The 25,061-nt window shown below is 49.5% G+C and overlaps 1 protein-coding gene across 3 annotated transcripts in view; it reads left to right on the plus strand.

Moving 5' to 3' along the window:
* The window catches only part of SLCO2B1 (solute carrier organic anion transporter family member 2B1), a 40,864-nt gene extending 23,002 nt beyond the window's left edge, over positions 1 to 17,862 (plus strand). For all 3 annotated transcript variants that reach the window (XM_027722952.2, XM_039383307.1, XM_027722942.2), the window contains 8 exons: positions 4,024 to 4,132; positions 7,902 to 8,066; positions 9,430 to 9,622; positions 10,518 to 10,677; positions 13,778 to 13,941; positions 15,518 to 15,582; positions 16,399 to 16,519; positions 17,314 to 17,862. In XM_027722952.2, the coding sequence (XP_027578753.2) occupies positions 4,024 to 4,132; positions 7,902 to 8,066; positions 9,430 to 9,622; positions 10,518 to 10,677; positions 13,778 to 13,941; positions 15,518 to 15,582; positions 16,399 to 16,519; positions 17,314 to 17,488 (1,152 nt within the window). In that variant the 3' untranslated portion in view covers positions 17,489 to 17,862. The remainder of the gene's footprint in view (positions 1 to 4,023; positions 4,133 to 7,901; positions 8,067 to 9,429; positions 9,623 to 10,517; positions 10,678 to 13,777; positions 13,942 to 15,517; positions 15,583 to 16,398; positions 16,520 to 17,313) is intronic.
* Positions 17,863 to 25,061: the final 7,199 nt, after the last annotated feature.

Below are 25,061 nucleotides of genomic sequence, written 5' to 3' on the forward strand. Positions count from 1 at the left end.
TTCTGTCCCTAATACTGATTAAACATTCTCCCAATCATTGCTATATTGGAGTGGTTATGGAAAGCCTTCCTTGGCTGGGTCAGGGAAGCTGCTGATCCTCTGCTGTTTCTCCATCCCAGCAGCTCTGCTTGTAACCAACCCATCCCATTCATAGGCTGCTTTGCCCAGTGCTGGACCAGTCTGGATGTGATTTCCAGTGGTGCAGCAGGGCCTGCTGGAAGCACCATCTTCAGTTCTTCCTCACATCACACGTAACTCCTTACATATATGCTTGTGCAGAGATGGTCCTGGAGATGTTTCTCACTCTCTTCTCATTTCACAGAATCCCAGAATGGTTTGGGTTGGGAAGGACCTTAAACCCCATCCCATTCCACCTCCTGTCATTTGCATGGGCAGGGACACCTTCCACTGTCCCAGGTTGCTCCAAGCCCCGTCCAACCTGGCCTTGGACGATTCCAGGGATGGGGCAGCCACAGCTTCTCTGGGCAACCTGTGCCAGGGCCTCCCCACCCTCACAGGGAAGGATTCCTTCCCAATATCCCCTCTAACCCTGCCCTCTGGCAGTGGGAAGCCATTCCCCCTTGTCCTGTCACTCCATGCCCTTGCAAAAAGTCCCTCTCCAGCCTTCCTATAGGTACTGAAAATGGGGGTATTTTTCTGAAAACCTTTGCTCTGTGATGCCTCATTAAAGCTTCTAAAGCACCACCAAAGGCAGCCTAGAAATACAAGGCATCAAAGAGGCGGCCAAGAGGCAGGACACAGGAAAGGAATGGGCTGGTCTCTATGTTAAGATTTTCCCCAGGGAGCTTTAAAGACAGGCACAAACAGCAGCTAAAAATACTCATCCCATTTCATGAGAGCAAGGTGCCCCTCGGCTGGTTATTTTAACACTCCAGGAAATAGGGTCCCTGGTGGGACCCACACCTGCTGGAAGAGCCATAATGAAGTGTTTGTAGGGAGCATGACCTTGTCAAGAGGAAAATAATTCTTTTCCAAGCTGTGAGGTTTTACATTTTGTTTGTTTAACATGAAAATAACTTATCTGACCTTACTTTTCACTGAGCTGGGAGTGCCAGGTTCTGCACAGCCAGAGGGAAACTCAGCAGACACCTCAAATTAAACAAAGAATACCTCTCTGTCACAGAGCAGGTCATTTATCCCTGTTTCCAGTGGTAGATTTGGATAAAACCAGGCTGCTGGCACCTCTGGCTGCCCTTCTTGCAGGTGCAAGAGCAGGTGGGTGAGAGCAGGGAAGCTGCCTTTGTTATCCTTTCCTGCAAAGCCAGTCAGTCATACCTGATTTTTCGATGTCTGTACAGGGAAATGGGGGGTTTCCCCAGGTCAGGGTCAGGTTAGGGATGCTCTTCCTAATGCAAAGTGTGTGGGAGCTTCATCCTCCTTCCTCACAAGCGTGTCTGCCTCCTCCATCCCCCAGGAGGGTGGAAGTAATGGTGATAGAAAATCACAGGATGGTTTGGGTTGAAGGGACCTTAAACCTCATCCATTCCAGCCCCCTGCCATGGGCAGGGACACCTTCCACTAGCCCAGGTTGCTCCAAGCCCCATCCAGCCTGGCCTTGGACACTTCCAAGGATGAGGCAGCCACAGTTTCTCTGTGCAAAATCTTTCAGACAGTTAAAAATCCCATTGCAAAAACATCAGGTGCACCAGGAAACGGAGTCCTTTAAGGAATCATCCAGAAAAATCCAAGTGTGGGGGCATTTTGCAAAGCTCAGTTTGTTTTTCCTTGGCATGATGTACAGCATCCTTGCAGGGCTCGAGCATCCCTGATGGTACAGCCAGCATCATTCCAGCATCATCCACAGCAAGCAGGCAGGATTGCTGCTGTCCTTCATCCCACAGGAAGGCATTTCCTGATCTTTTCAGGCAGCAAAAAAATATAGCAGGGGCCAAGCCAGTGTGGGAAGAGGAGTATTCCTCCTCTAGGAGGGCTTTGCTCCATGTGCAGGGAGCAGCTGCTCTTGGGGTGGGTGCTGAGCCAGCACAGAAATCCCATTTGCAAGGGTCACACTCACACAGAGACATCCCAGACTGGAGAATTTGGGGGAATTTGGTTTGTTTTCTGGATGTACAGGCTGTTGACTCCCTGAAGTATAATCAGGTGGAAGCTGAGAAAGCCACAGTCAGTAACAGCTTGAATGTATTTTTGGAAAACGCTGCAGCTTCAGAGCAGAGAGAAGAGACCTTGTAACTAATTGAAAAGTGAACGGGAGAGCTGGATTTTATCTGTGCATTTGAAAAATGTATTAAACCCTGAGCTCCAGCATTAAAAAAAAACAGGAAAGGGGTTTCATCACTTTTACCTTCAAAAAGGGAACGTGGCACTTGCAGCACAGGCACTTTGCCCTCTCTGGTGTTTAATAACCAGGTTGAGTTTCAGGGCAAAAGAGATCATTTTAGCCCAAGAGCTGCCTATTTCTTTCTGTCCATTAAGAACGTTAATTGCTGTTGAATGAACTCATTTGTCCAGCTCAGATCTGTGCTGGGAGCTGCAGCAGAGCTGCTGCTGAGCCGGTGGGGGATGTCAGAACTGAGGCTGTTGGCTCTGTCTGGAAATACTCTGTGGTTTTCCATGAAAACCACACTCTTGCTTGAACCCCTTCTGCTGTTACTCAAGCACAGTAGCACATCTAAGCTAATTAATGCCCTCTGGTCCAGTGATTCCCCTAAAAGCCTGCAGAGTAGGCTGCAGCCTGCAGAAGTTCATCCAAGAAATCCTCCACTCCCTTGGCTTCCGCTGGCTGATGGGGGAAGGATGCCATGGGATGTTGGACACTTGCCTCTGCAGGCTGTAATCTAGTGAGGCTACAAAGGACCTTGGATGCTCCAAGCACTCTATAGGTGGTGAGGCCCTGGCACAGGTTGCCCAGAGAAGCTGTGGCTGCTCCATCCCTGGAAGTGTCCAAGGTGTCCAGGTTGGATGGGGCTTGGAGCAACCTTCCAAAGCTAGTGGAAGGTGTCCCTGCCCATGGCAGGGGGTGGAACTGGGTGATCTTCCATGATCCTGGGATAGTGGCAACATGATTCAGTGTGGCTAAAAGAAATTAAAAGAACTAAAGGAGGAGGAGTTGCTTGAATCCAGCAGAAGTTTCCAGGAGCAGAAGAAGAATTAAAAGGGGCTGGGAGAGGTCAGGGGTCAGTGGCTGCTCCCTGTTCCTGCCAGTACATCCCTGCTCCAGGTGGCTCTGGGACACAGAACTATAGAATCACAGAATTGTTTAGGTTGGAAAAGCACTCAGAGACCACCCAGTCCAACCATTCCCCCAGCACAGACAAAGCCACCACTAACCCGTGTCCCCAAGTGTCACGTTCACAAGGCTGTTAAATCCCTCTGGGGATGGGGCCTCCCCCACTGCCCTGGGCAGCCTCTGGGAGGTGAAAAACATTTTGCCTCCATCCCAGCCCCCCTTCTTGCCTGGATTTGTTCTCCCTTAAAATTGCTGCCTCTTTCCTTGCTGTAAGAGGGCACTTGCACACAACCAGAGGCACAGGGGACCTGCTCATCCTCCACCCAAAACCAGTGTCCAGACTGGTTGGAGGCTGGGAGATCCAGGTGTGTCACCCTTTAGGTTCTTATGGCTGTTCCCTCCCCACACTCAGAGGTAATAAAGAACCTGTGGGGAGGAAACCCATCTCCCTAAGGGTATCCAGCTTTCCCACTGCAAAGGTTTACTCCTCTTGGATTTCCATATTCCTGGGAGCTGAGCACACAGCGTGCTGTACCTGGGTAATGCCACAGCTTGGCATTGATGAAGTGTGATCCATTCCTGTTGGGAAAGGTGGGGAAGCTCCATGCTCCTGTAACATGGATATATGGATGCTTTCAGCCCCACTGGAATCCTGACAGTGTGGACACGGACAGTGATGGCCAAGCCCAGGAATGTTGCAAACTCCATCGGCAAGAAGCACGATCTGGTGTCTGCAGGGATTTGGGAGAGGAGAATTGAGTTCAGGGGAAAGTCTGGCATGATCTGTGCAGTGACAGCCTGTCCTCTGCCCCCAGGTGGTGAGTGGGAAGCAGAGTGACAGCAAGAAGAAGGAGGACATGCTCAGCCAGCTCAGGGCGAGGCCTGAACACACACAGAACCTCTCTCTGGGCGAGTTCATCAAACGTAAGTGTGAGAATTCCCCCCTCCCACACGGACAGGGCTCCTGTGCCAGCACAGAGGATGAGCAGTGGGATGTGCCGTGGGCTGCAATGCTGGTAGGAAAGAGGGATATTCCTCCCTGTGCTCAGCCCACCTCCTTGGGAACCCCTCAAGATGCAACTTAGGCACACTGTTGGGTTCCCTGGAAGTGTCCAACGCCAGGTTGGACGGGGCTTGGAGCAATCTGGGATAGTGGAGGGTGTCCCTGCCCGTGGCAGAGGGGCTGGAACAAAATTACCTTTAAGGTCCCTTCCAGCTCAAACCCTTCTGTGAATCTATGCTTTATGGCTTAGGTGGGCAGGAAACAGAGGCCAAAATCTCATCAGAGCCCAGATCCAGGCAGGACAGAGGGGTGCAACCTGTGAGCCTGGAGCAGAGCCATGGGAAGAGAAGGACCCCCTTCAGCTGGAAGGGTTTTGCAGCTTGAGTGCATCCAGCTGCTCTTGCTCAGTTCTCAGAGCACAGCAGGAATCACACCCACAGCAGCACTGGCAACTTTTCATCCTCAAAAAACCTCTCCAGACCCCCTCATAAAGGCTGGTGACAGTATCCAAGCCAGGCTGGCCTCCTGTCCCACCGAGGGTGGCTGGCACTGCCTGGAGACAGGGTCTGAGCAGCTAAAAGCAGAAGGGTGGTCAGAATCCAGTAATCCACTGCAATTAACTTGTTTAGGAATGAGTGAGCTCTTTGTGCTGAAGACTTTCAGCTGGGCTTTAGTCTGGGGAGGCAACTGCTAAAGGTTGAGTTGGGTGTTTTTTGAAGGAAATACTCTGCACTTTGGTAATTACTTATAAGAAGTGGCCTTCTGAAGTCAGTCTGTGTCAGCTTCCTCCATATTTCCTGAATATTGTCCCTTTAATTTGTTGGAAATTGTCTGTGTTCTGAAGGTCAGTGCAGGGCAGACACAGCCAGATGAGCGTGGACAGGTTTTTATTCTGCTGCTCTCCGGCCTAATGCTCAATTAGGGGAGTCAGGCAGGGGGTTATTCCCCCCCTGACCTTGGGGCACTGTCATTTAGAAAACCTGTGTTTAGGAAGCAATTGCATGGGAACAGATTTATAGTGCTCAGATGGGACTTTCATACTGACAGTTTGCCTCTGAAACATGAATAAAAATGAGCTCCCTGCCACTGGGTGGAGAGAGAAGGAGGTATCCCACCTCTGCTGGAGCTGCGGGTTTGGCTTGGGGCTTGTATCAGTTGTTGTGTCAGGGCTGTGCTCAAAACTCATTATTTCTGAGAATTTATCCCCTCAAACCCAGTTCCGAAAGAAACAAAGTGTCTATTTTCTGTCAAGAGAGCAATTTTGCTGAAGTCACCAGGATCTCTGATACAAAACCCTTTTTTAGAGCCAGAAAATGGGTGGTAGGTAGTATGTGTGGTGCTGAGATGGGGACAATTCGAGTGAAGTCTAAAGATTTTTCCTTCCCATTTTGTCACTCTCCTGCTTGTTTTGTTTCTTCTCTCTATTTTTTTTTTTAATTACAAACTAATTTATGAAAACAGCATTTGGAGATTTTCCATCCTGAATCACCTTGGAAGTGTCCAAGGCCAGGCAGGAGCAACCTGGGCTAGTGGAAGGTGTCCCTGGCCATGGCAGGGGGGTGGAATGGGATGATCTTTAAGGTCTCTTCCAACCCAAACCATTCCATGAAAAGGAAGCATTTTGCCATGTGTCCTGTGGCACATGGGGACAAGTAGAGAGCAAAATCAGGCTTGTGGGATTTTTTGCCAAGTATGGCAAACAAACCAAGGATGAGTTAGAGCCCATCCCAGGAGGTTCTTCAGGGTGTCCCTTTCTCTGGGCTTTGAATCTCTCTGGAGCAAGGTATGATGAGCAGTTTGCAAAGGCCTGGAAACTCTGCCTCAAGGACAGGAAGGGCTTTTCCATCCCCAGTCAACAATAAGAGGATGGAGCTGTGGACAGGATAAATGCTCAGGCAAAGGCATTTCCAAGCAAGGAGGTCGACTGCCCCAGAAGGGAGCAGGCTCTGCTGCCTGGAGTTCTCCAAATCTAGGAAAGCCAGAGCTCTAGGGAAAGATGTGACACTGGCTTGCACCCTGCTCCTCACACTCACAAGGTGCTCCTTTTGCAGGCATTGGATCGGCTCACAGTAATGAAAAAACTAGGATTTAGCCAGCCTGGAGTAATTTCCATTGCTAATTTCCAGGCTTCTGCTGAAAACACCTGGGAGGACGTGCAGATTCTGTTGCACACACTGGGAATTAATCCATTAAAGGTGATCTTCAGAGCATTTAGAACACTGTGCTTGTGACTTGTTTGTTACTCTTATGGTCCCTACAGACAGTTTCAAAGACATTTTTTGATTATTATTGTACAGTTTCCACTTGCTTTTAATATCTGCCCAGCTTCCTCCCTGGAGCTGGGAGGGAGATCCAATTAGTCATGAGGAGGTGATTGCAGAGGACAGAAATCTTCCTGTGACCTGCTCAGTGTTGTACTTTTTAGCTCTGATCTGAGGTGGCAGAGGGGGCATAGTTTGATTGAAAAGACCAAAAACTCTGGGGAAAAGAGCTTTTTGGTGGAAGATTCCCACCAACTTCCAGAAAAAGCTGGATTAGCTCGCAGGAGGTCTCAATTGAGGTTTCATATTTGCAGTATGGCTGGAATATGCTTCAAAAATCAGGATTTTCGTGATAGTTAGGAGAAAAACCACCTCCCCTCTTGGGTTCACGTTGGTCTAACAGCCCATTCCCTCTCCAGCTGCCCGCTGCGCTCTCAGCTCTCCAGTGGGTCAGTATTTTAGGGTCCTTGACCACATCTTGCATACTCGGACCCTCTCTAATGACCTGCTTTTGCTACTCCCCAACATTTTTGGCTGCTTGCCTGACCCTGAGAGCAGAGTGCTGAGCTGGAGAGGCAACAACACTCCCATGAACAGGAGCTTAGCCTGTGGATTTGGAGGACCCTGCTGCATCCACAGAGGGTCCTTTTGCTCTTCACATAACATTTAGGACAACTAAAATAAACACACAGCTTGGGGCACCTCCCAGAAAAGCACCAGATAGTTCTCCCAGAGCTGCTGTGCTGGAGCAGATAGAAAGATTGTCCCAGTTGTTTGGGAGCTGCTAAGAGTTAACACCATTAATTTATGGCAGGCCCTTGCATTAATCCTCCCTGTTAATTCCTTATCTCTGCTCCAGCATATTGGCTTTCCGAGCCCTCATCTGGGAAACTCGTCATCTGTTTGTCTGGAAGTTGCCCTTTGCAAAGCCAGGCAGGGAGCACGGTGGGGAGGCAATGGCTCAGGGGGAACAACAGCAGCAGAGAAAGTGGGTTTGGGGTGTCACAAAGGAGAAATCACTTCAGGATGGACAATTCCAGCCTCCCAGCTGGAGGATGTCAGCACTGGGCACCCTGATTCCCCCGAGGTGTCTGTCTTTGCTAAGCAGGCTGAAGATGCCTCTTTCTCCAGGGTTCAGCCACAGGGGAATTTGCGGGAGTGTTTCTTGCCTGTAAACAAAGAAAAATTGCATTTTTTATGATTGAAACAAAAAGGACATTGAAATTGCAACCGCAGCAAACAAATAAATTAACTTTTAATGACTTCCCATCTCCTCTTGTGTTTGTGTTAGCAGAAGCCCTGCCAGAAAGCTCCAGGGTACGAGATGAGCTTTACAGTCCCTTCCCCCCCGAGTCTTTCTATGATTCTAGGATTAATATTTTGCTGTACCCCTGCTCTGTATGCAACAGCTTTGCCCTTCTCCTTTCAGGTTTTCCTCTGGTGCTGTTGAGGAACCTGCGTCACCCCGTTTACCTGCTGGTGGTGCTGGCTCAGGTCAACATCTCTGCCATGGTTGCTGGTTTAGCAACGTTCATGGGCAAGTTCCTGGAGAGACAGTTCTCCCTCACAGCATCCTTTGCCAACATGATCATTGGTAAGTGTTGCTGAGCACTCCTTAAAAAAATGATGTGGAAATTACAAAGAATTCCTCTGGAGCTGCTGGTCTCCTTCCATGACCCATAGACAGACATGGCACAAGGTCCTTGCCCATACACTTGCTCAGCTCCTATCTGCTTGCTTTCCTTCCTTTCCACTGCAGCCTGAGCTTGCTGGGATATTTTAAGACCTGGAGAAATGTGTGTTATCTAAAGCTGTTCTCTGTAATCAAGGAGAGGAAGGGAACTCACTGCATCGAGGGAGCAGGGAAACATCAGATGTGAATTCTGCGTGTTCTGTATCAGGGATTACTTCACATCCATCATTGGGTTAACAATCTGAGGTGTGCAACAAATAAATCAGAAGAAAGTGAGCAGAGCAGGCTGGCAAAGCCCACCACCCTGGGCTTAACACAGGCAGGAAGGTTAAATGCTGAAGCAGTTGTGTCCTGCCCAGCTGAGCTGTTCCCAGCCTTGATTTACCCTCTCTGTATTTCATGGATGAACTTCCCTACCCTTTGTTCCCACCACCAAATCTTGCTTTGCTGCCTTCTGATAGATCAAAAAGCTTTCTGTAGTTGAAAACTCCTTCCTTGCAGGGTATTTATGGGCTGAAAGCAGCCTCCCCATTGGTTCTTTGCTGAATTAAAAGAGTTTGCACTTCTGGAGCTGAACTTTGGGCTCCCATTGTAAAAATGGGGTTTGCAGAACACCAAGACTGTGGTGGAAACCTTCACAGTTTTACAAGGGTGACAATCCTGCACTGTGTGAAAATTAAACATTTTAGGTTTACTTGGTGTTTCTCCTGTCTGCACTGAAAAGTCACAGTTTCTGGGTGAAGCACAGCTTCCCACTGCTCCCTGCATCTCCCATCCGTGGGTACATAAGGCAGCCAGTTTGCTGTGAGATCCTGCTGGGTTTGAAAAGCAGCTTTTTTGTAGCCTTATTTCACCAGTTCCTGCAAAAACCTTGGTCCCTTCTGGATCACCTGTGCTGAAAAATAGAACTTCAACAGCGAATCTTCTGGGCTTTTGCTGTGTGAAGGGACTGAGATGGCTCAGAGGATGGAAAACAACATATGATGATAGGACAAGGGGGAATGGCTTTAGATCGGATATTAGGAAGGAATTGTTGGCTGTGAGGGTGGGGAGACCCTGGCCCAGGTTGCCCAGAGGAGCTGTGGCTGCCCCATCCCTGGAAGTGTTCAAGGTGTCCAGGTTGGATGGGGCTTGGAGCAACCTTCCAAAGCTAGGGGAAGGTGTCCCTGCCCATGGCAGGGGTTTGGAACAAGGTGATCTTTCAGGTCCCTCCCAACCCAAACTGTTCTGTGACTCTGTGATTCCTTGACCTGCCTTTCCCCAGGTGCTGTGAACATCCCGGGGGCGATGGTGGGGATCGTGGTGGGCGGTGCCATCCTGAAGCGGTTCCAGATGTCCTTGAGGCAGTGCAGTGCCATGTGTGTCCTGGGCATGCTCCTGTGCCTGCTGGTGGCCTTCCCCCTCCTCTTCCTCGGTTGCCCCACGCAGAAGGTCGCGGGTGTCACCTACAGTGACAGGTACCAGGCATGGGCATGGGCAGGTCACTCCCAGGGCCGTGGGCACACCCCAATCCAGGTGCATTCCTCGGGGGGGAGGTGTGAGTTAAGCAGAATGCCCAGAAATAGGTTTATTCCCTCAGGAGAAATATTTAATGGTGATAAAATAAGGCTAGAAATTATTGTGGATAAACACTGAATCCACTGCATCCTCAAGTTTAGGGCAGAAAATATATTTTTAGTTTATCCCATGCATGGGGTCATTTGAGCTTTATCTCCTTAGAATTAAAACCTTTTTAACATAAAGATATTTAGGAACAGAGTTGTAAGAGTCCAATTGGTGGGATTTCCTACTGAAGAATAAGTGTAGCGTGGAACCCGAAGTAAACACATTTTTGGCACAAACAGCACAGGATTAAAATTCCATTTGGAAAGCAGAGCAAGTTACGCACCCGTGAATAATTTGGGCAGGGGCCAGCCCTGGGATCACACCTTCAAAGCTGTGGCTGCTTCCTTGTGCAGCTACAACGTGGGCAGGAGTTTCTTGTCTTCCCTCAAGGCTTGATCCAAGTTTCTGTGAATCCACACGTTCAGTGTCTCGTGGTTTTGGTGGAACCTGGTCCTGGCCCTCAGTGGGGAGCTCAGAACGTTGCAAGTACCCCAAACCCCCACATTTGGGACCAAATATGAGGGAAGTGGGTGACTGCCTTGACCATTTGTGGTCAGGATGCTTTGCCCAGGCAGAGCAAAGCCTTGGGGGGTTACAGTGGAATTTCCCCACTCATGTATGGGGAAGGTTTGGTTGAGCAATCAAGGGGTTTTTTACTAATCTCAATGTACACGTGGCATGTTTTCTATGCAAGATGCATATTAGTGATGCTCAATACTTTGCATTAATATTTTCTCCCTGCTGCAGCTCTGAATTTGGGCACCACGAGTTGGAGTGTAACCTGCAGTGCAACTGCCCCGAGAAGGCCTATAACCCCATCTGTGGCTCCAATTCCATCGAGTACACCTCACCTTGTTCTGCTGGCTGCAGGGCTGTGAACATCCAGGAGGACACCAACATAGTCCTGGTGAGTCATTCCCATTGTGCATGTGGGATGGCTGAGGAGGGATGACCAAGGCACTGGCAATTAGTGGTGTTTGTTAGTGTTGGACAAACTCTGTGTGATCCATGTGGAATGTGCAGGGAAGGTTGGGCAAAACAGCAAGGAGAAACCTCTGAGGCATCCAATATTTTAGGTGTCCTTCCACACTCACCTGACCCCCAAGGGAAGGTTTTGCTTCCCAAACCCTGGCTTCCTTCCTTGAGTGGACTTTTTCCATGGAAGATGCAAAGACCTTCTGCTTTCCCCTCATCCCCAAATGGTCACCAGGAAGGTCATCTTCCTGAGCTGTGTCTCCTGTGGTGGGACGGGAGGATGTGCAGGATGGGAAGGCCAAGCAGAGCACTTTGCATGACCCCAAGTCTGTGGATGATGCCCCTTATACTGCTGTGATTTGTCCCATCCTTGAATAGGCACCTCCCAAAACCAGGGCACCAATTTAGGCACCACATACCTGAAGTTCCCTGGAACTGGATGGAATCCATGTGCTTCCTCTTTTTTTTGGGGTTATGAAGGGAAAATATCCATACAGAAGGTGCCCACTGTCACATACCTCGGTGTCTTGCACCAGGTGTCACCCAAACTGCTCTCCCAAGAGGATTTGCCTCAGGGAGCAGCTCTGAGTGCTTTGAATACCTGGAAAATCATTAGCAATCCATATAGGATGAGTAGTTTCCCCGCTGTGTTCTTGGCACAGGATATACTGGCAGCATGGGACTGTCTGGGCAGTTAGCAGCATTTTGTTAATTAACAGCTCTTCATTTTAATAACAATTATGTTTTCTGCCAGAGCTTAGTCCCAGATGTGCTTTTCTGCATCCCCGGGCCTGCCTTTTGTGCAGCAGATCCTTTTCAGCTGCTTTTTTCTTGCTCAAAGATGCCTCCAGCCCTTTGACATCCTGTTCTCCTCAGTGTGTCCCCATCCATTAATCCTATAATTATGTGTAGCCACAGCCTACAGCAAAACCAGGGCTCCTCTGATGGTGCCACGCCAACACTACTTGGCAAAGCCAGCATCAGCTCTTCCTTTCAGGTATTACCTGTTGAATGAAAGGAAAAAAGACATTATTGCGTTTATGGCATTCTTCCAGCACCTGTTTTGTTGGAAATTTTACGCTTTTCTTACCATTTGCAGCCTCTCTGCCAGGGCAGGGACCCGTGGCACTCATTGTCTGCTGCTTTCCGTGTCCTAGGGTTTCCAGAAACCCTCCCGGTGTGCAGAAAAACCTACAGTTGTGTGCTCGGCTTTGCTGCAGCCCTTCCAGAGGAGCCTTGCTTAGACTCCTTTTAAAGTTCTTGGATGCTGAAAGCCATTTGCTGTTTGCATCAGCTGATATCCCCAAATTCCATGGGCAGCAGCAGGAACCTCCAAATTTTATTCAGGAGTAGGACCTTGCAGTGACAACCTGTAAGTGCTTTGCTGTTTGGTTGGGTGCAGTGTGACCTGTTGAAGTGAGGTGGCCACAAGGACTTCCCTGGGAAGCTCTCCCTGCTGGAATCTCCATTGCCACAGGGCTCTCCTGGGTTCTGTGCCCCCTCAGCTCTCCCTGTCTGCAGTCATGGGTGGGATCAGCTGCCAGCCAGGTCAGATCTGAGCTGGTCAGCACACATCCCAGAATTTAGAGTCCAACAAGGTCCCAGCTGGGACTTGCTTTCTCTCAAGAAAACAATTTCTAAATGGTGCTTTGGTGATGTTTGACCCTGAAAAACCCTGGGCTGGCTGTGTGCCAGAAGCCACAGCCCTGGTTTCAAGGCTGCTCTTGGGTTGTTCTCCTCTCCCCAGGTGGTTTTTCCCAGCCCTAGTGTTGCATCACCCTTGTGGTACTGCTGCCCAGACAGTGCATCTCCCAGGGACAGACCCCCCAGAGGCTTTGTGGTTTGTGCCCTCTGCTCAGAGGGTTTTGCAGCTGGGGTCATGCTCCCTGCTATACAATCCTCTGGGGTTTGGAATGAAAGGGGCAGAGCCTTCATCCCCAGCCCTCTGTCTATACTTGGCTTTGTGCGAGTCCCCTCAGTGTGGTGACCCTGATTCTCTGCAGAAGGTGGTGGTGACACAGATGGAGCGAGTTTTTATTTATCTGATTGCTTTTTTGTTCGCTGCTTGGGCCCAAATTCTCCCCAGCTCTCACTTATCTGTGAGGGGTCCTCTGCAGACCCACCTCTCCCTCCATGGCTGCAGAAGGAGCCCAAAGGATGAGTTTGGTTTAGTCCTTTTCAGGTAGCTGAAGAAGATGAATCCCCATGTTCATTTCAAATATTGAATCCTCTTTGCTAGAGGTGGGAGGAGGGATTGTGTCCCTTTTCATCCTAACTCTCCCCCCACGCTCTCAGCTGCGAGCAGTTCCCTGTGGTCACAAAGCCACTCTGCAGGCAGTGCTGCAGGAACAGGGTTTTGGGGGACCCTGAGCTGCTCCTGCCTCTGGGATCAGCCTTCTACAAACTGCCACCCCTTTGCAAAACTATGCAACCAAAAGATCATGCTGATTTTATTTAAAAGTCACTTCTGAAAATGAAAAGAAAAAAAAAAAGGAGAGAACTGGAACTAAAAAATGGAGAAAATGAAAAAAATCCTCATCCATCACCTCGAGGCATCTTCCCTTTGCTAAGGCTCTGCCAGTTATTTATGACCCTCTCTCAAAGGTGAGGTTTTATATTTTCCCCTTGTAAGTGTTTTCTGATTTAAGACTCCTCTGAGCCTGGGCTCTGGCTTTGGCTGCAGCTCTGCCCTGCACACAGTCCCTGCATGAGGGGTCTCCCTGCAGGACACAACTTGGGTACAGGTGACAGAGCCCAGGCAACCTGTGCCAGGGCCTCACCACCCTCACAGCAAAGAATTCCTTCCCAATATCCCATGTAACCCTGCTCCCTGGCAGTGGGAAGCCATTCCCCCTTGTCCTGTCTTTCAATCCCTTGTCCAGCTCTCCTGGAGCCCCTTTGGGCACTAGAAGAGAGGTGTCCCTGAGTGCTAATTACCACTAATTAGTTACAGACACCCTCAGTATGGCAGCTGGCAGCTTTGCCTTCTACCTTCAGATGAGCAGCCTCTGGCTTTTCTCTCCCCTTTCCAGAACTATACCAACTGCAGCTGCATCTCCGGAAACGGGAGTTTTGCCACTCCCGGGACCTGTGGCACCGGCTGCTCCCACCTCTTCCTGCCTTTTGTGGTCCTGTCCTGCCTGGCCGGGATCCTCGCCAGCACATCCCACACCCCGTCCTTCATGCTCATCCTCAGGTGAGCAGCTGGGCCAGTCACGGCCTGGGTGCAGCCGCAAAGGCCTCCAGAGGTGATGGCTGGGGGTCCTTGGGTTGAGGAGGAAGGTTTTCTCCAGCTGAGGGTTAAACCAGCCCTGTGTTACACCAGTTCCTCACGGTGCTTTGACATGGATTCTGCATGTGTTGGTGCCTCTGCTCCTGCCATCTGGCACTGCATGTGGATGTCCACCTTCCAGGCTGGGAATGGGAGCAGGCTGGGTTTTGCTGGCAAGCCCTGGTATGGCTGAGCAGGACAGAAACATCAGAATTATCCCCCAAGCTGAGACTTGCTTTTGAAGACCCTGCACTGACAGAGTTCCTGCTGCTGTGACACCACAAAGGCTCTTCCAAGGACTCCTTGGCCATTGCTGCTGAATCCTGCAGAATTAAGCAGCAAGTGGAGACTTCAGGCTGCTGGAGGCTTTGCCATGGAGCTGTGTGGCCAGGTGCTCCTGGAAGGCACTATGGTGGGTGTCACACCACAGCATCTCCATCCACCCACGGGGCCATGAGGGTCACAGGAACCCCACATGGCCCTCAGCAGCCCCATTCCTGGTCTCAGCACAGCCTTCAGAGGCAGCAGCCATCCTATTCCTGCTCCCCACCTATGGCTGGTACCTCAGCAAGGAGATGCACCATTAACTCGGCATTGGTTTAGCTCAGCAGTATTTTGGCTCATTTTAATGCAGCTCTGTATTGAGTTAAGAAGTTTAATTACCTTCCTTTGCTTGGATACAGCCTCCCTTCCCAGGGCAAAGAGGCAATTAGGACTCCAGCTTCCCACCCCCTTGGAAAGGTGCCTATGGGGCAGCAGCAACAGCCTAAACATGAGACCCAGACTAGTGGAGCTGGACCCCAGGGTGAGCTGACCTGGGAATGTGCTGGAAGAGAGGGGAAAACCATGGAGGAATCCTTGCATTAGTCTATAAATGATGCTTCCAAGCACATTTCTGTGGTTGAAACATTCCAAACAGTTGCTTTTTAGAGAAAAGCTGTGGTTAAAAATCTGTTTTTACTTTGACTGCTGAAGCTGTGAGTGCTCCAGGCAGTCCCAGAAGAAAGGGGAGCTGAGTCCCCTGAGGGTGATGACCTGGATGTCCTCTGCCACCCAATCCTCTCCCATGTGTGACCAGCAGGAACCACAGCCTGGAATATTGATTCCAGAAAACTAGAGTACCACCAAAATAGACACTGGGGCTTCCCACCCCAAAACCAGCCACTTCCTCAGCATGTAAATCCCTTGTTCAGTTACAAAAAGCATCCCTTGTGTTGTCTGTGTTTTACTCCTGGGGATTCTTTAAATGAAAAGCAAAAATACTTTACCTGAGCTCCTCCCTGTCTTTTAGGGAGGATTTTCAGGCCAAGGAAAAGCTGTGGTCACAGTGTGGCCCTAATGAATGAAACCTCATCATCTTTGCTGACCTAAATGGGAACTCCCTGGGGTCCTTGGTGGCTGGGATGAAGGACAACTTTTTGGGTGAGGTGCTGTGCCAGGGAGGGAAACGTCCACCTTTGTGGGATTGGCCAGAGGGCAAATTTTCCTTTTTGTTTTTCAGGAGCATCCAGCCTGAAGACAAATCCTTTGCTGTTGGGATACAGTTCATGCTGCTGAGAGTTTTAGGTAAATTAAAATGTGTTAAAAACCCATCCTGGAGAATAATGGCAGCTCTTGGAGGTCTGTAGGGATTTCATCCCTGATGCAGCAGGAGTGCTGTGTATTCAGACTAATCAAAGCCTGTCCTAAGCCAGAGAAAGATGCTGCATTGCAGGGTCTGGGGGGCTGCACATGGGGAGGGGACGAGGCACTTCCATGAGGGTAAATTACATAATTTAATAAAATAAAAGGAGGCTGGAAATACCTTTAGATTCAGGAGGTTGGCCCTTAGTTGTGGGTAGGTATTGCTGTGTTTGCCTCCAGCACATCAGGGTGGCTCCAAACCTTGTCCTGTAATCCCACTAATTATTTTTCTGATGGTGAAAATCCATGTTCCCCTGGAGGCTCCCAGAACATGCCACAGCAGTGGTGGAAAGGGGCATAAATGCTCAGGGCATGAAGGAGGTGAGCACTGGGATAAGTTGCTCAGGGAGGTGGTGGAGTCACAGCCTCTGGGAGTGCTCAAGAGGTGCCTGGATATGGTTTAGGGGTGATTATGGTGGTGCTGTGTTGACGGTTGGACTTGAAGATCTTGAAGGTCTCATCCAGCCTTGATGATTCTGCGATTCCTGGGATGAGCAATGAGAAAGAACTTCCATCTCAATGGGGAGCAAACACACAGCCAGGCCTTGGCGTGTTGTGCAAGACCAGTGGCTTCATGGGCCACAGCAAAGGCCATCCCAAGCCACTTCCCAGCCCTTTAGCACATGGGGAAGTCACCAGGCTTGGGTGTGTGCCAGCAGAGCAGCTCTCTTGGCATAACCAAGCCCTCTCTGCTTCCAGCGTGGATGCCGGGGCCCATCCTGTACGGCAGCGCCATCGACACCACCTGCATCCTGTGGGAGAAGAGGTGTGACAGGAAGGCAGCCTGCAGATACTATGACAACACCCTCTTCAGGCAAAGGTAGAGCTGACCCAGCAGCAGGAGGGCTGAGGGGGCAGAGGAAAACCCAGGGGGAACGTGGCACCCACCTCTGACACGGGATAAATTGCCGGTGAACAAACAGGGGCACTTGCAACCCCCTGGGCCAGGATAACCCCCAGCAGTGGCCAGGAATGGTTTGGAAAACCACTGGCACAGGCCCAAACCCCACCAGAGACTGTGAAAACTTGCTGCTGTAACCCACAGAGGTCCAGTTCCAGGAGAACCCCTGCAATCCTTCACTGGAACAACCTCCCTGGGGACACAGTAGAGTCCTCCTCACTGGAGGCTTTCAAGATGAGAGTGGACAAAGCTCTAGACAATCTCCCCCAGGCTCCCTTTCCCATGGAAGGTTGGACCACATGGGTTTTTAAGGTCCCTCCCAACCTGAGCTGTGATGCTGTGGTGACTCCTTTTACATGGATAGACAGAAGCAGCCTGTCCTGGTGTCTTCTCCATGGGGGAAATGCAGCAGTGGGGATCAGCCCAGCCCCAAACCTGCCTATGAGGTGCGGCAGGGGGCCTGGGGACATTGAGTATTGGTGCCCTGGGGTTCATCTTCCAATAAAACACCCCAACTCGACCCACAGAAGACACCAAGTGCAGCCTGTGCACGGTGAGGAGGCTGAGAAGGAGCTCTAGGTGATGATATTCCACCCCCATGGCAGGTTCATCATTGAATGACTCTCTGACCAGTAGCTGTGTCAAGTCCTTTCCACCCTCAAGCCCAGGGCAGTGCCCTGGTCACTCTGATTTGTTGTGTTCCCACACCACAGGTACCTGGGTCTCCAGTTTTTCTTTGAGGTGGGAGCCTTCCTGTGCTTCGTGGCCGTGTACGTGATCCTCAGGAAGCAGGAGAGGGAAGCCAGCAAGGCAGCAGAGACAAAGGCAGACCCAGAGAAGGAGAAGCTGGCAGGAAAGTCCACAAAGACCCCGGAATCCAAAGTGTGACACCAAGAAGGTGACTCGTGATCTGTGTCTGGGGAGGTGAAGCCACCCACCCCTGAACTGTGAAGGGTGGATGGTGATGGACCATGGGGCTGCTTCCTGATCTTCTGGGTGGGAATAACTCCTCCTGCACTGCCCTGGGAGTCCATCCATACGTTGTTCTGCCTCTTCCACCTCGCTGGTGCAGCTTGTTCCTTCACACGGATTATTCCACTCACCGTAACCTTTGGATGCTGCAGCCTTCAGGATTTATGTCCTCCAAAGCATTTGTTCCTGCTGACAGTCTTGGTGATGCCAGCACTGAACATTAACCACACAGCTGAAGAGTTTTGTGTCTGTGAGGGGGTTTTTTTTAGCAATAAATCATTTTTAAGAAATGGTTTTGTACTGAACCCATAGATCTCTGTGAGTGATGGTCTGTCCTTGCCCCCAGAATGTCAACTGTGCTTATTGCCTTTCCTCTCGGGGTGTTAGATGGTCTCTCTTCTTGAAGGCTTCATCCAGCTCCACCTGACATTGCTGGGATTTTTGTCACTGGCTGTGGACCTTTCCAAGGACCAACCTACACATCTGCTGAAGCTTTGGTGGTGAGGGGCAGGGATGAGGATTCTGAGGAGGGGGGGGACATCAAAAGGAACTGGAGAAACTCCAGTACCTGCAGGCTTGGGGCACTTTGCCAGCAGGGCCATATTTTGCAATAATAATAATAATAATAACTCTTATTTTTGAGTTATCAGTACTTATTTTCTGATTCTCAGTGCTTATCACAGGAGGTTACTAAAACACCTGAGTGTTTAGGCTCCTTCCTAGTTTGCAGCTTGACAAAGACAGGACTTTTCCCAGAGATGCAGTATCAGAGAGGGAGGTTGAAGCCATCCCTGTCCAGACTGGGCAGAGCTCTGAGCTGAGCACAAAGCCCATCAGCCTTGTGCTCCTTGAAGGGGTTTCTGTCTGTGATTATGGGGTAGAAGTTGAGTCTGGGGTTATGTTGGTGCAGCTGCCTCTGTTTTCTGCATTTATCCCATCCTGGGGCTCCTTTCCTCTCAAGCCCAGGTTGTGTTGCTGCTCTCCTACCACCAGTTTGCAACCACAGACCACGGGGGGGAACTTGTCATTTTTGGCTCCAGAATGGAATTTAGTAGAGAAGACAAAACTTCTAAGTTCAACCCAAATATGCAGAAGAGAAACACACAGTGGAGAAAATTCATTAACTCCTTCCACCCTGGCAAATAGTCCTCTGGTGAGGGCTGGGTTGTGCAGAGAAGAGCTATGGGGGAGGATGGGAAAGCCTGTAAGTGACTGATTTAGATAGTTCTAAATATCTACCAGGCTCTTAGCCCAGCCATTTTGAGAGGCCCAACTACCACAGTGCAGACTGAGAGATTAATTTGAATTTTTTAGGGTCTTGGGGGTTTTTTCCCCTATTTTTATGCAGTGCTTCATGTTCGTGGAGATGGTTGAGAGAGTCTACAGCCCTGTTCACAGATATCAACTCAGAACTGACTTCTGGCTTCAAAGAAGGTTCTAGAAGGCAGACAGTTGTCTGAGTGGATGTGGGTGGACCCACTCAAAGAAGGACAAGTAGCATATGCTGGCCATGACACCCCAGATCTGGGGGAGTTTTGCAGTGTTTTCAATTTTCAAGGCAGCATCTGTTGCTAAAGCAGACAGGAGTGGAATAAGAATGAGGTTCTTCAGACCGGAGTAGGGAAGAGGCAGTCCAGGATGCTCTCAGGGGTCACTCCAGCTCTTGGCAGCCCAGGAATTTGTGGCATCCTTGCTGCATCCTGTGGAGAAGAAGGTTCTTTCCTGGCTCTGCACAAGCCCTCGGCTCGCAGGCGGTTTCCTGCCTTGCTCTGCACAATCCCAAGTCGCTCCAAGGTACTTTCCAAACCTCAACAAATAAATAACAATACATTTTGTTTTGCATGGAGTGAAAAGTCAGGAGCTGCCACGTGCTTTGCCAGGAATCTGCCACAGGTTTGCTTCTTGGCCCAGAGAAGCTGTGGCTGCCCCACTCCTGGAAGTGTCCAAGGCCAGGTTGGACAGGGCTTGGAGCAACCTGGGCTAGTGGAAGGTGTCCCTGCCCATGGCAGGGGGTGGAACTGGATGATCTTTCACTCCCAGAAAGGCCTGTTCTCCCTGCTGGGCTTGGGGCTCCACTTCTGTTTTCCACTTGGAAAACTCCTATCCCATCATGTGAAGGTTTTTTGTTCAGGCAATGCAAAAGGTGGCACAGCCTGAATTCTTCCTTTCCTGGTTACCCCTCCAGCAGAGAATCCCTGTGGATAAGCATCCAAGGTAATTGCAAACAGTGTGTCAGCTTTGTGGTCAGCTGTGGGCCTGTTATTATGCCTTTGTTCTGGTAATTCCCATCAATTTGGGCTGGAGTTTCTATCAAGAGAAATAAACCCACTTTTTCTCCTTCCCCTCCTCCGTGCTCTTTGAGCAGGCTGTTGAAAGGCTCTGACTTGGCAGAGAAGATTAAAAGGAGGCAGTTTGGAAAGGATGGGAGGAGGATAAAACCCAGGGAATATGAAAAGGTTGTCAGCACCCAGGGAGCAGGAGGAGGAGTGTTTGATGGGGAACAAGTGGCAGGCAGGTAGGAGGGTTGCAAAGGGAAGGAAGCAAAGGAAGTCATAGCAGCAGCAAAATCCACCCTGTTCTGTTCTCCAGGTTTTCCCCAGGGGAGATACTCCCCTGGAGACAGCTTAAAATAGAATTTACAGAGCAGTTCAGGATATACCTCAGCAGCCATACATTTCTTGGGGAAGACTAACAGGGGTGAATCCAGCTGGGCCAGAACTCCATAGACTTCTGGAACTGAAGCACTGGATGTTTTCAGGCAGCACTTTGTGGTACCAGGAGGTCACAGACCTGAAGATGCTGGTGAGAATTGCACAGGGAGAAGAGGAGGAATTAAAACAAAGCATTAAAACAGAGCCCAGAGCTGCTTTATAGCTGATTATGATGCTCATTCCTCTGGAAAAAGAGCAAAGCTGAAGCTTTTAAATAACCTGCAATCCTCCTGCGGTGTACTTAGCTCAGCTCCATCTCTTCCTGAAGTGTCCCTGGGCCACTGCTCCACTGCAACCAAACCCAAAGGGTTTCTCCTGCTGTTGCAAGAGCAGGTTTTTCACCAGAGGGGATGGTCCCGGTCCCATGTGGATTTGGTGACTGTTCACAGAGTGCCAACAACATGTGTATCAAAACTCTGTGCATGCTTCCATTCAGATTCACCCAAACTGCCTCTGGCAACATGAAATCTGTTCCCAGGAAATGCTCATTGAAGAGACACAGTTTGTAGCAAAAAGACAAAGAATTGCTGTGCCTGGAACTGTGGATAAAATCCAGTCCCCAGGCTGGGGAAGAGGAAGGCAAGTAATCCAAATACCTTTATATAAAAGGTAGAAATGCTTAGTTTAGGAAAATCTGGGAGATTCCCACCAGGACACTGGAAAGATGCTGCCAATTAACACCACAATTCCCAGAAGTTGGGGGTTTCTGGAAGATCTTAGGGAAAACAGAAGTCAGGCAGATCCAGACCCATTGAGCACTGGAAAGATGCTGAAGAAGTTACTAATTCATCACTTGGATTGTGATATCATGGATTGTCATGGGGAGATCACATCAAACATTTGATTTCTCCTTTGGGCAGGTACCTGGCCCACCTGGAGAAGCTGTGCTACCTCTTGACTGAGGGAAGGATTTTGACCCTACCCCACCTTATTCTCATAAACTAATTTTCAGACACATGGAACTATGCAGAGAAGAGGGCGAAAAAAAAGGGAGAAAGAACAGGCTTAATTAGGAAGCTTCACTTCCAGGGGTTTCAGGTAATTTGCTGCCTACTCAGAAAGATTTCTCCAGAAGGATCTCACTAGGATCTGTCCTGTCTCTAGTGCTAATCAATATTTTAATTAATTACTTGGGTGATGAGAGAAGCAGGAGCTAATAAAATTAGTGCTGTGGATGGCAGGGTTGGAATTCAAATAATTCCCAGCAGATTGGGAGAAATGGCCTGAAATGGATAATACTGGGATTTAACACCCGGAGCAAAACAGGAAGGAGGGCTGGGGTGCAAAATCTGCCCTGTGAGAAAGGGGATGTGGCAGCCAATTCATCCAAGGGCAGAGGGAAGATCAGTTGTTTTTAAGGAGAAAAAATATAATTTGTGGAAAAGATGGAGGAGCAGGAACAAGCTTCCCTTCAGCGAGGAGCCTGAATGAGCTGCAATGCCCTGGATCCAGTGGTGGAAGGGTTTAGGCAGGAGTTTTAAGCTCATATGATCCCTTCAAATTAACTTGGCATTCACCAGAATTCACTTACTGTCCTGTGAGGAGAAGATACAACCCCTTGCACTCTGAGGCATAAAAATTATCTCCCCCCGTTGCTAAATGGAATATGTTTTCCTTCTTGTTGCAGAGTGTATCTCCCCCAGCTGGGCTCACTCGAAGGTCCAAGCAAACAGAGCAGAATAAATCAGGAATTATCTGCTGTGTTTGGAGACAGGTTGAGTAATGATTACTCATGAAATATGAAATTCATCTTCGGGGCTTAATGCACTCGCTACGAAGTTGTGCAGGAGCTTGTTGTGGAAGGTTCTGAAATGATTGTGGCAAGGGAACAACATCCTTTATCCCAAGGATCTGATAAGAGCTGACACTGCATCATTGAGCATATTCCCAGCTTCATCCTAATCTGCTGCTTTCAGGGTGCTGAAGGACAGGAGTGTTTTCAGACAGAGCTGATAAAATACTGCTGGAACATTTTAATCCCTCACTTTTCCAGTTAAAATGTCATTTGCTAAAGAGACCAGAACCTCGGATGGTTCCAAGCTGCGCACACTGGGATAACTTTCTGACAAAACTTCAGGAACAAAAAACAACATTCCCAGGCTAAACTTGCTATTGAATCCTTATAGTTGCTCTTAAAAAAGGTTTCCCTTTCCACTCTCCCCACCTCCTGCTTCTCCCAGTGCTGTGACCTAAATACACACTGGCCACTGTGTGTATCCAAATTGTGCTCAGGAAGTTTTGGGGACTCTGTACTCATTTTTCTTTACCCCCCAGTTTCTGACTTCTTTCTGCAGGAGTGCTCTGGAACAAAGGCTGGGCACAAATAAAATAGAGATATTCCAAAATCCTTGCAAACAGGCCACTGAGGGAGAAGGAGAGTCTGACCAGGCTGAGCTATGGTATGAGAGGCCAAGAGGAGGTACCATCTCATGCCCCTCATCCTGATGTCCCCTCGGAAAACAGGATGAATCCATGCCCAGCCCCAGGGAAAGGAGATGCAGCAGCTTTACTTGATTCACAAAAAAATCACAAAAAATCACAGATATTCACAAAAAGAGCCAAAATAAGCAAGATTTTAAGGGAAAAGACACCTGGCACAGACCCCTTTCCAAAAAATATTTATTATTGCCATTGAAAAGGAATCTGAGACAGATGGAAAGGCACAGACATTTTGGAATCATTGCATAATTCCTCAGGTGATCCTGAGCAGCCTTAGTGCTGGCAGGGGGAGTGGGTGAAATCCAGGGGCAAAAGACTGAAACTCAGTTGGATTAAAAGAAATATCACCTTCTTTTCCAAAAAGGTCTCATGCTGAGTCTTGTTGCACTGCTTTCCCATCCCTGGTGCAGAAAGGGGCACAGCCTTCCTGACTGTCCCCTCCAGCAGGGATGTGACACATCCAGATGTCCCAGGGCTGAGCTGGGGCTCCTCCTGGCCTGAGGATGTTTAAGCACACAAGAGTTGCCTTGTGAGCCGCGTTGAGGTTTCTCTTGGACCCTGATGATTTGACAGGCAAGCCCAGAGGAAATTACAGCTTTCCAGTTTCCAGGAAACTGGGGAAAAAGAGCTGTGATTAGCAGCTGGAATGTTGTTCCCTGAAAGCCCAGCTGCAAAGTTTCCTGCGTTCCTCATTCCTCGGGGGAGCAGTTGCAGGAGATGTTCTGGGAACAGAGGATGCAGGAGTGAGGGGTATCCAAAAAAAAAAAAACCCAGGAGTGTGTGTCAGCTCAAGCAGGGATCTGCTGTGGGGACATGCTGCAAGGCAGTGACATCTCCCAGCAGGGAGATGCCCAACGTCCTAGGTGGTCTCCACCATCCATCCCATTCCCACCCTCTGGACCTGCCCCTATGGACTCTCACCCACCCGTTTTCCTGAGGTTGGGAGACATTGCAAGTGGAAGCTGTGTGCAGAAATACAGGGATATGAAACCCTCCAGCAAAGATTCCTCCTCCTTTTAGCTTGGAGTCTCCTCATGTACCACGGGAAGGGCAGGGAACACTTCCCAGCAAGCTCTTAGGTGCCTCTTGGCTTGCAAAAACATCTCAGCTGGAGAACTGACAGTTTGGGGCTGCTGGAGACAAGGATGTTGCTCCTGGAGGCACTTGCTCCCTGTGATCCAGCCCTCTGTGCCTCATTCCCCTCAGATTTATTCAGACACAGCAATGAAAAGGGAATTCAAAGTCCTGAAGCCAGGAATAAATCGTGACATGGGTGACACTTGTAATTGAGAGCGTCTTAATTGCTGTGGTTGATTAAAGAGAGCTGCTGGCTTTGTGCATAAAAGGCAGAGACTCCAGAAACCCAGGGAAGGAAGAAAAGAGGATAAGAAGATGGTGGGAACAGAAAAAAGCAAGATCAAGGAGAAGAAAGACTTGGGAGAAATCTTGTTCAAGTACCAGAGATAAGGGAGACAGAAATAGAACGGAGTGGTTTCACTTGTGACTACATCCATGTTTATTCCTGCCCTTTTGGGGCAGAAATACAGGGATTTGTGCTCTCCTGGAGTGAAATGCAGCAGCTATTTAATACCACAAAGCACCAAAGATAAAGGCAGCATATCAAAAAGAACTAAAACCAACCGGGAAATTGCTTTTTTTTGTTGTTGAAATGACACCCCGGGGAAATAGGAAAAGCTTTCATTACAACTTTGATGGCTGCACTGCCAAGAGGTTTGTGCTCCAAAAAGCCATGAGCCTGCACCCCTGTGAGTCCCAGGTGTGTCTCCTGCTTCTTCAGCTCCAGCCTGAAAGACTCCATCCCAGGTCAAGGAGACATCCCTGTGCCATGACAGGTGGTGCCAGGCCTGAACGGGACCCTTCTGGGATGGGGGTGTGATGTTCTACCCTAAGACACCTCCAGGGATATTCCTGATGGGGAATGGGGGATCCAAGTGGTCCTCAGGGTGATGATGAGCATAGAGAAGGAAAAAGAAGGGGAGGAATGGGGAAAGATTCCCTTGTTGGAGGGTATGAGGAAATCCATGTTGTTCACTCACATCTCAGTGTGGTGCTCTGTGCCATCACTGGTGGGCAGAGCTGTTGAAGAACCCAAGAGATGAAGGGAGGGGGTTCCATCCATTCCCCACCTCCCTTTGGTGAAGATTTGGGGGTAGGAAATCCCCTGCCATGGTCCCAGGGATGTCCTTCCCACTGTGCTGGGTTACCTGGGAAAAGGCACAGCTCTTGTTCCTGCTGCCTTGGGATGATCTTTGTCTCTGTTGCTGTGAAATGGGACATCCTTCGTGCCCAGCTTTAAGAAGAGCATGGTCACCACAGGA

Source organism: Pipra filicauda, unplaced genomic scaffold (genome assembly GCF_003945595.2).
Source record: "Pipra filicauda isolate LSUMZ 115617 unplaced genomic scaffold, ASM394559v2 scaffold302_size1215360_pilon, whole genome shotgun sequence".
NCBI classification, from domain to species: domain Eukaryota; kingdom Metazoa; phylum Chordata; class Aves; order Passeriformes; family Pipridae; genus Pipra; species Pipra filicauda.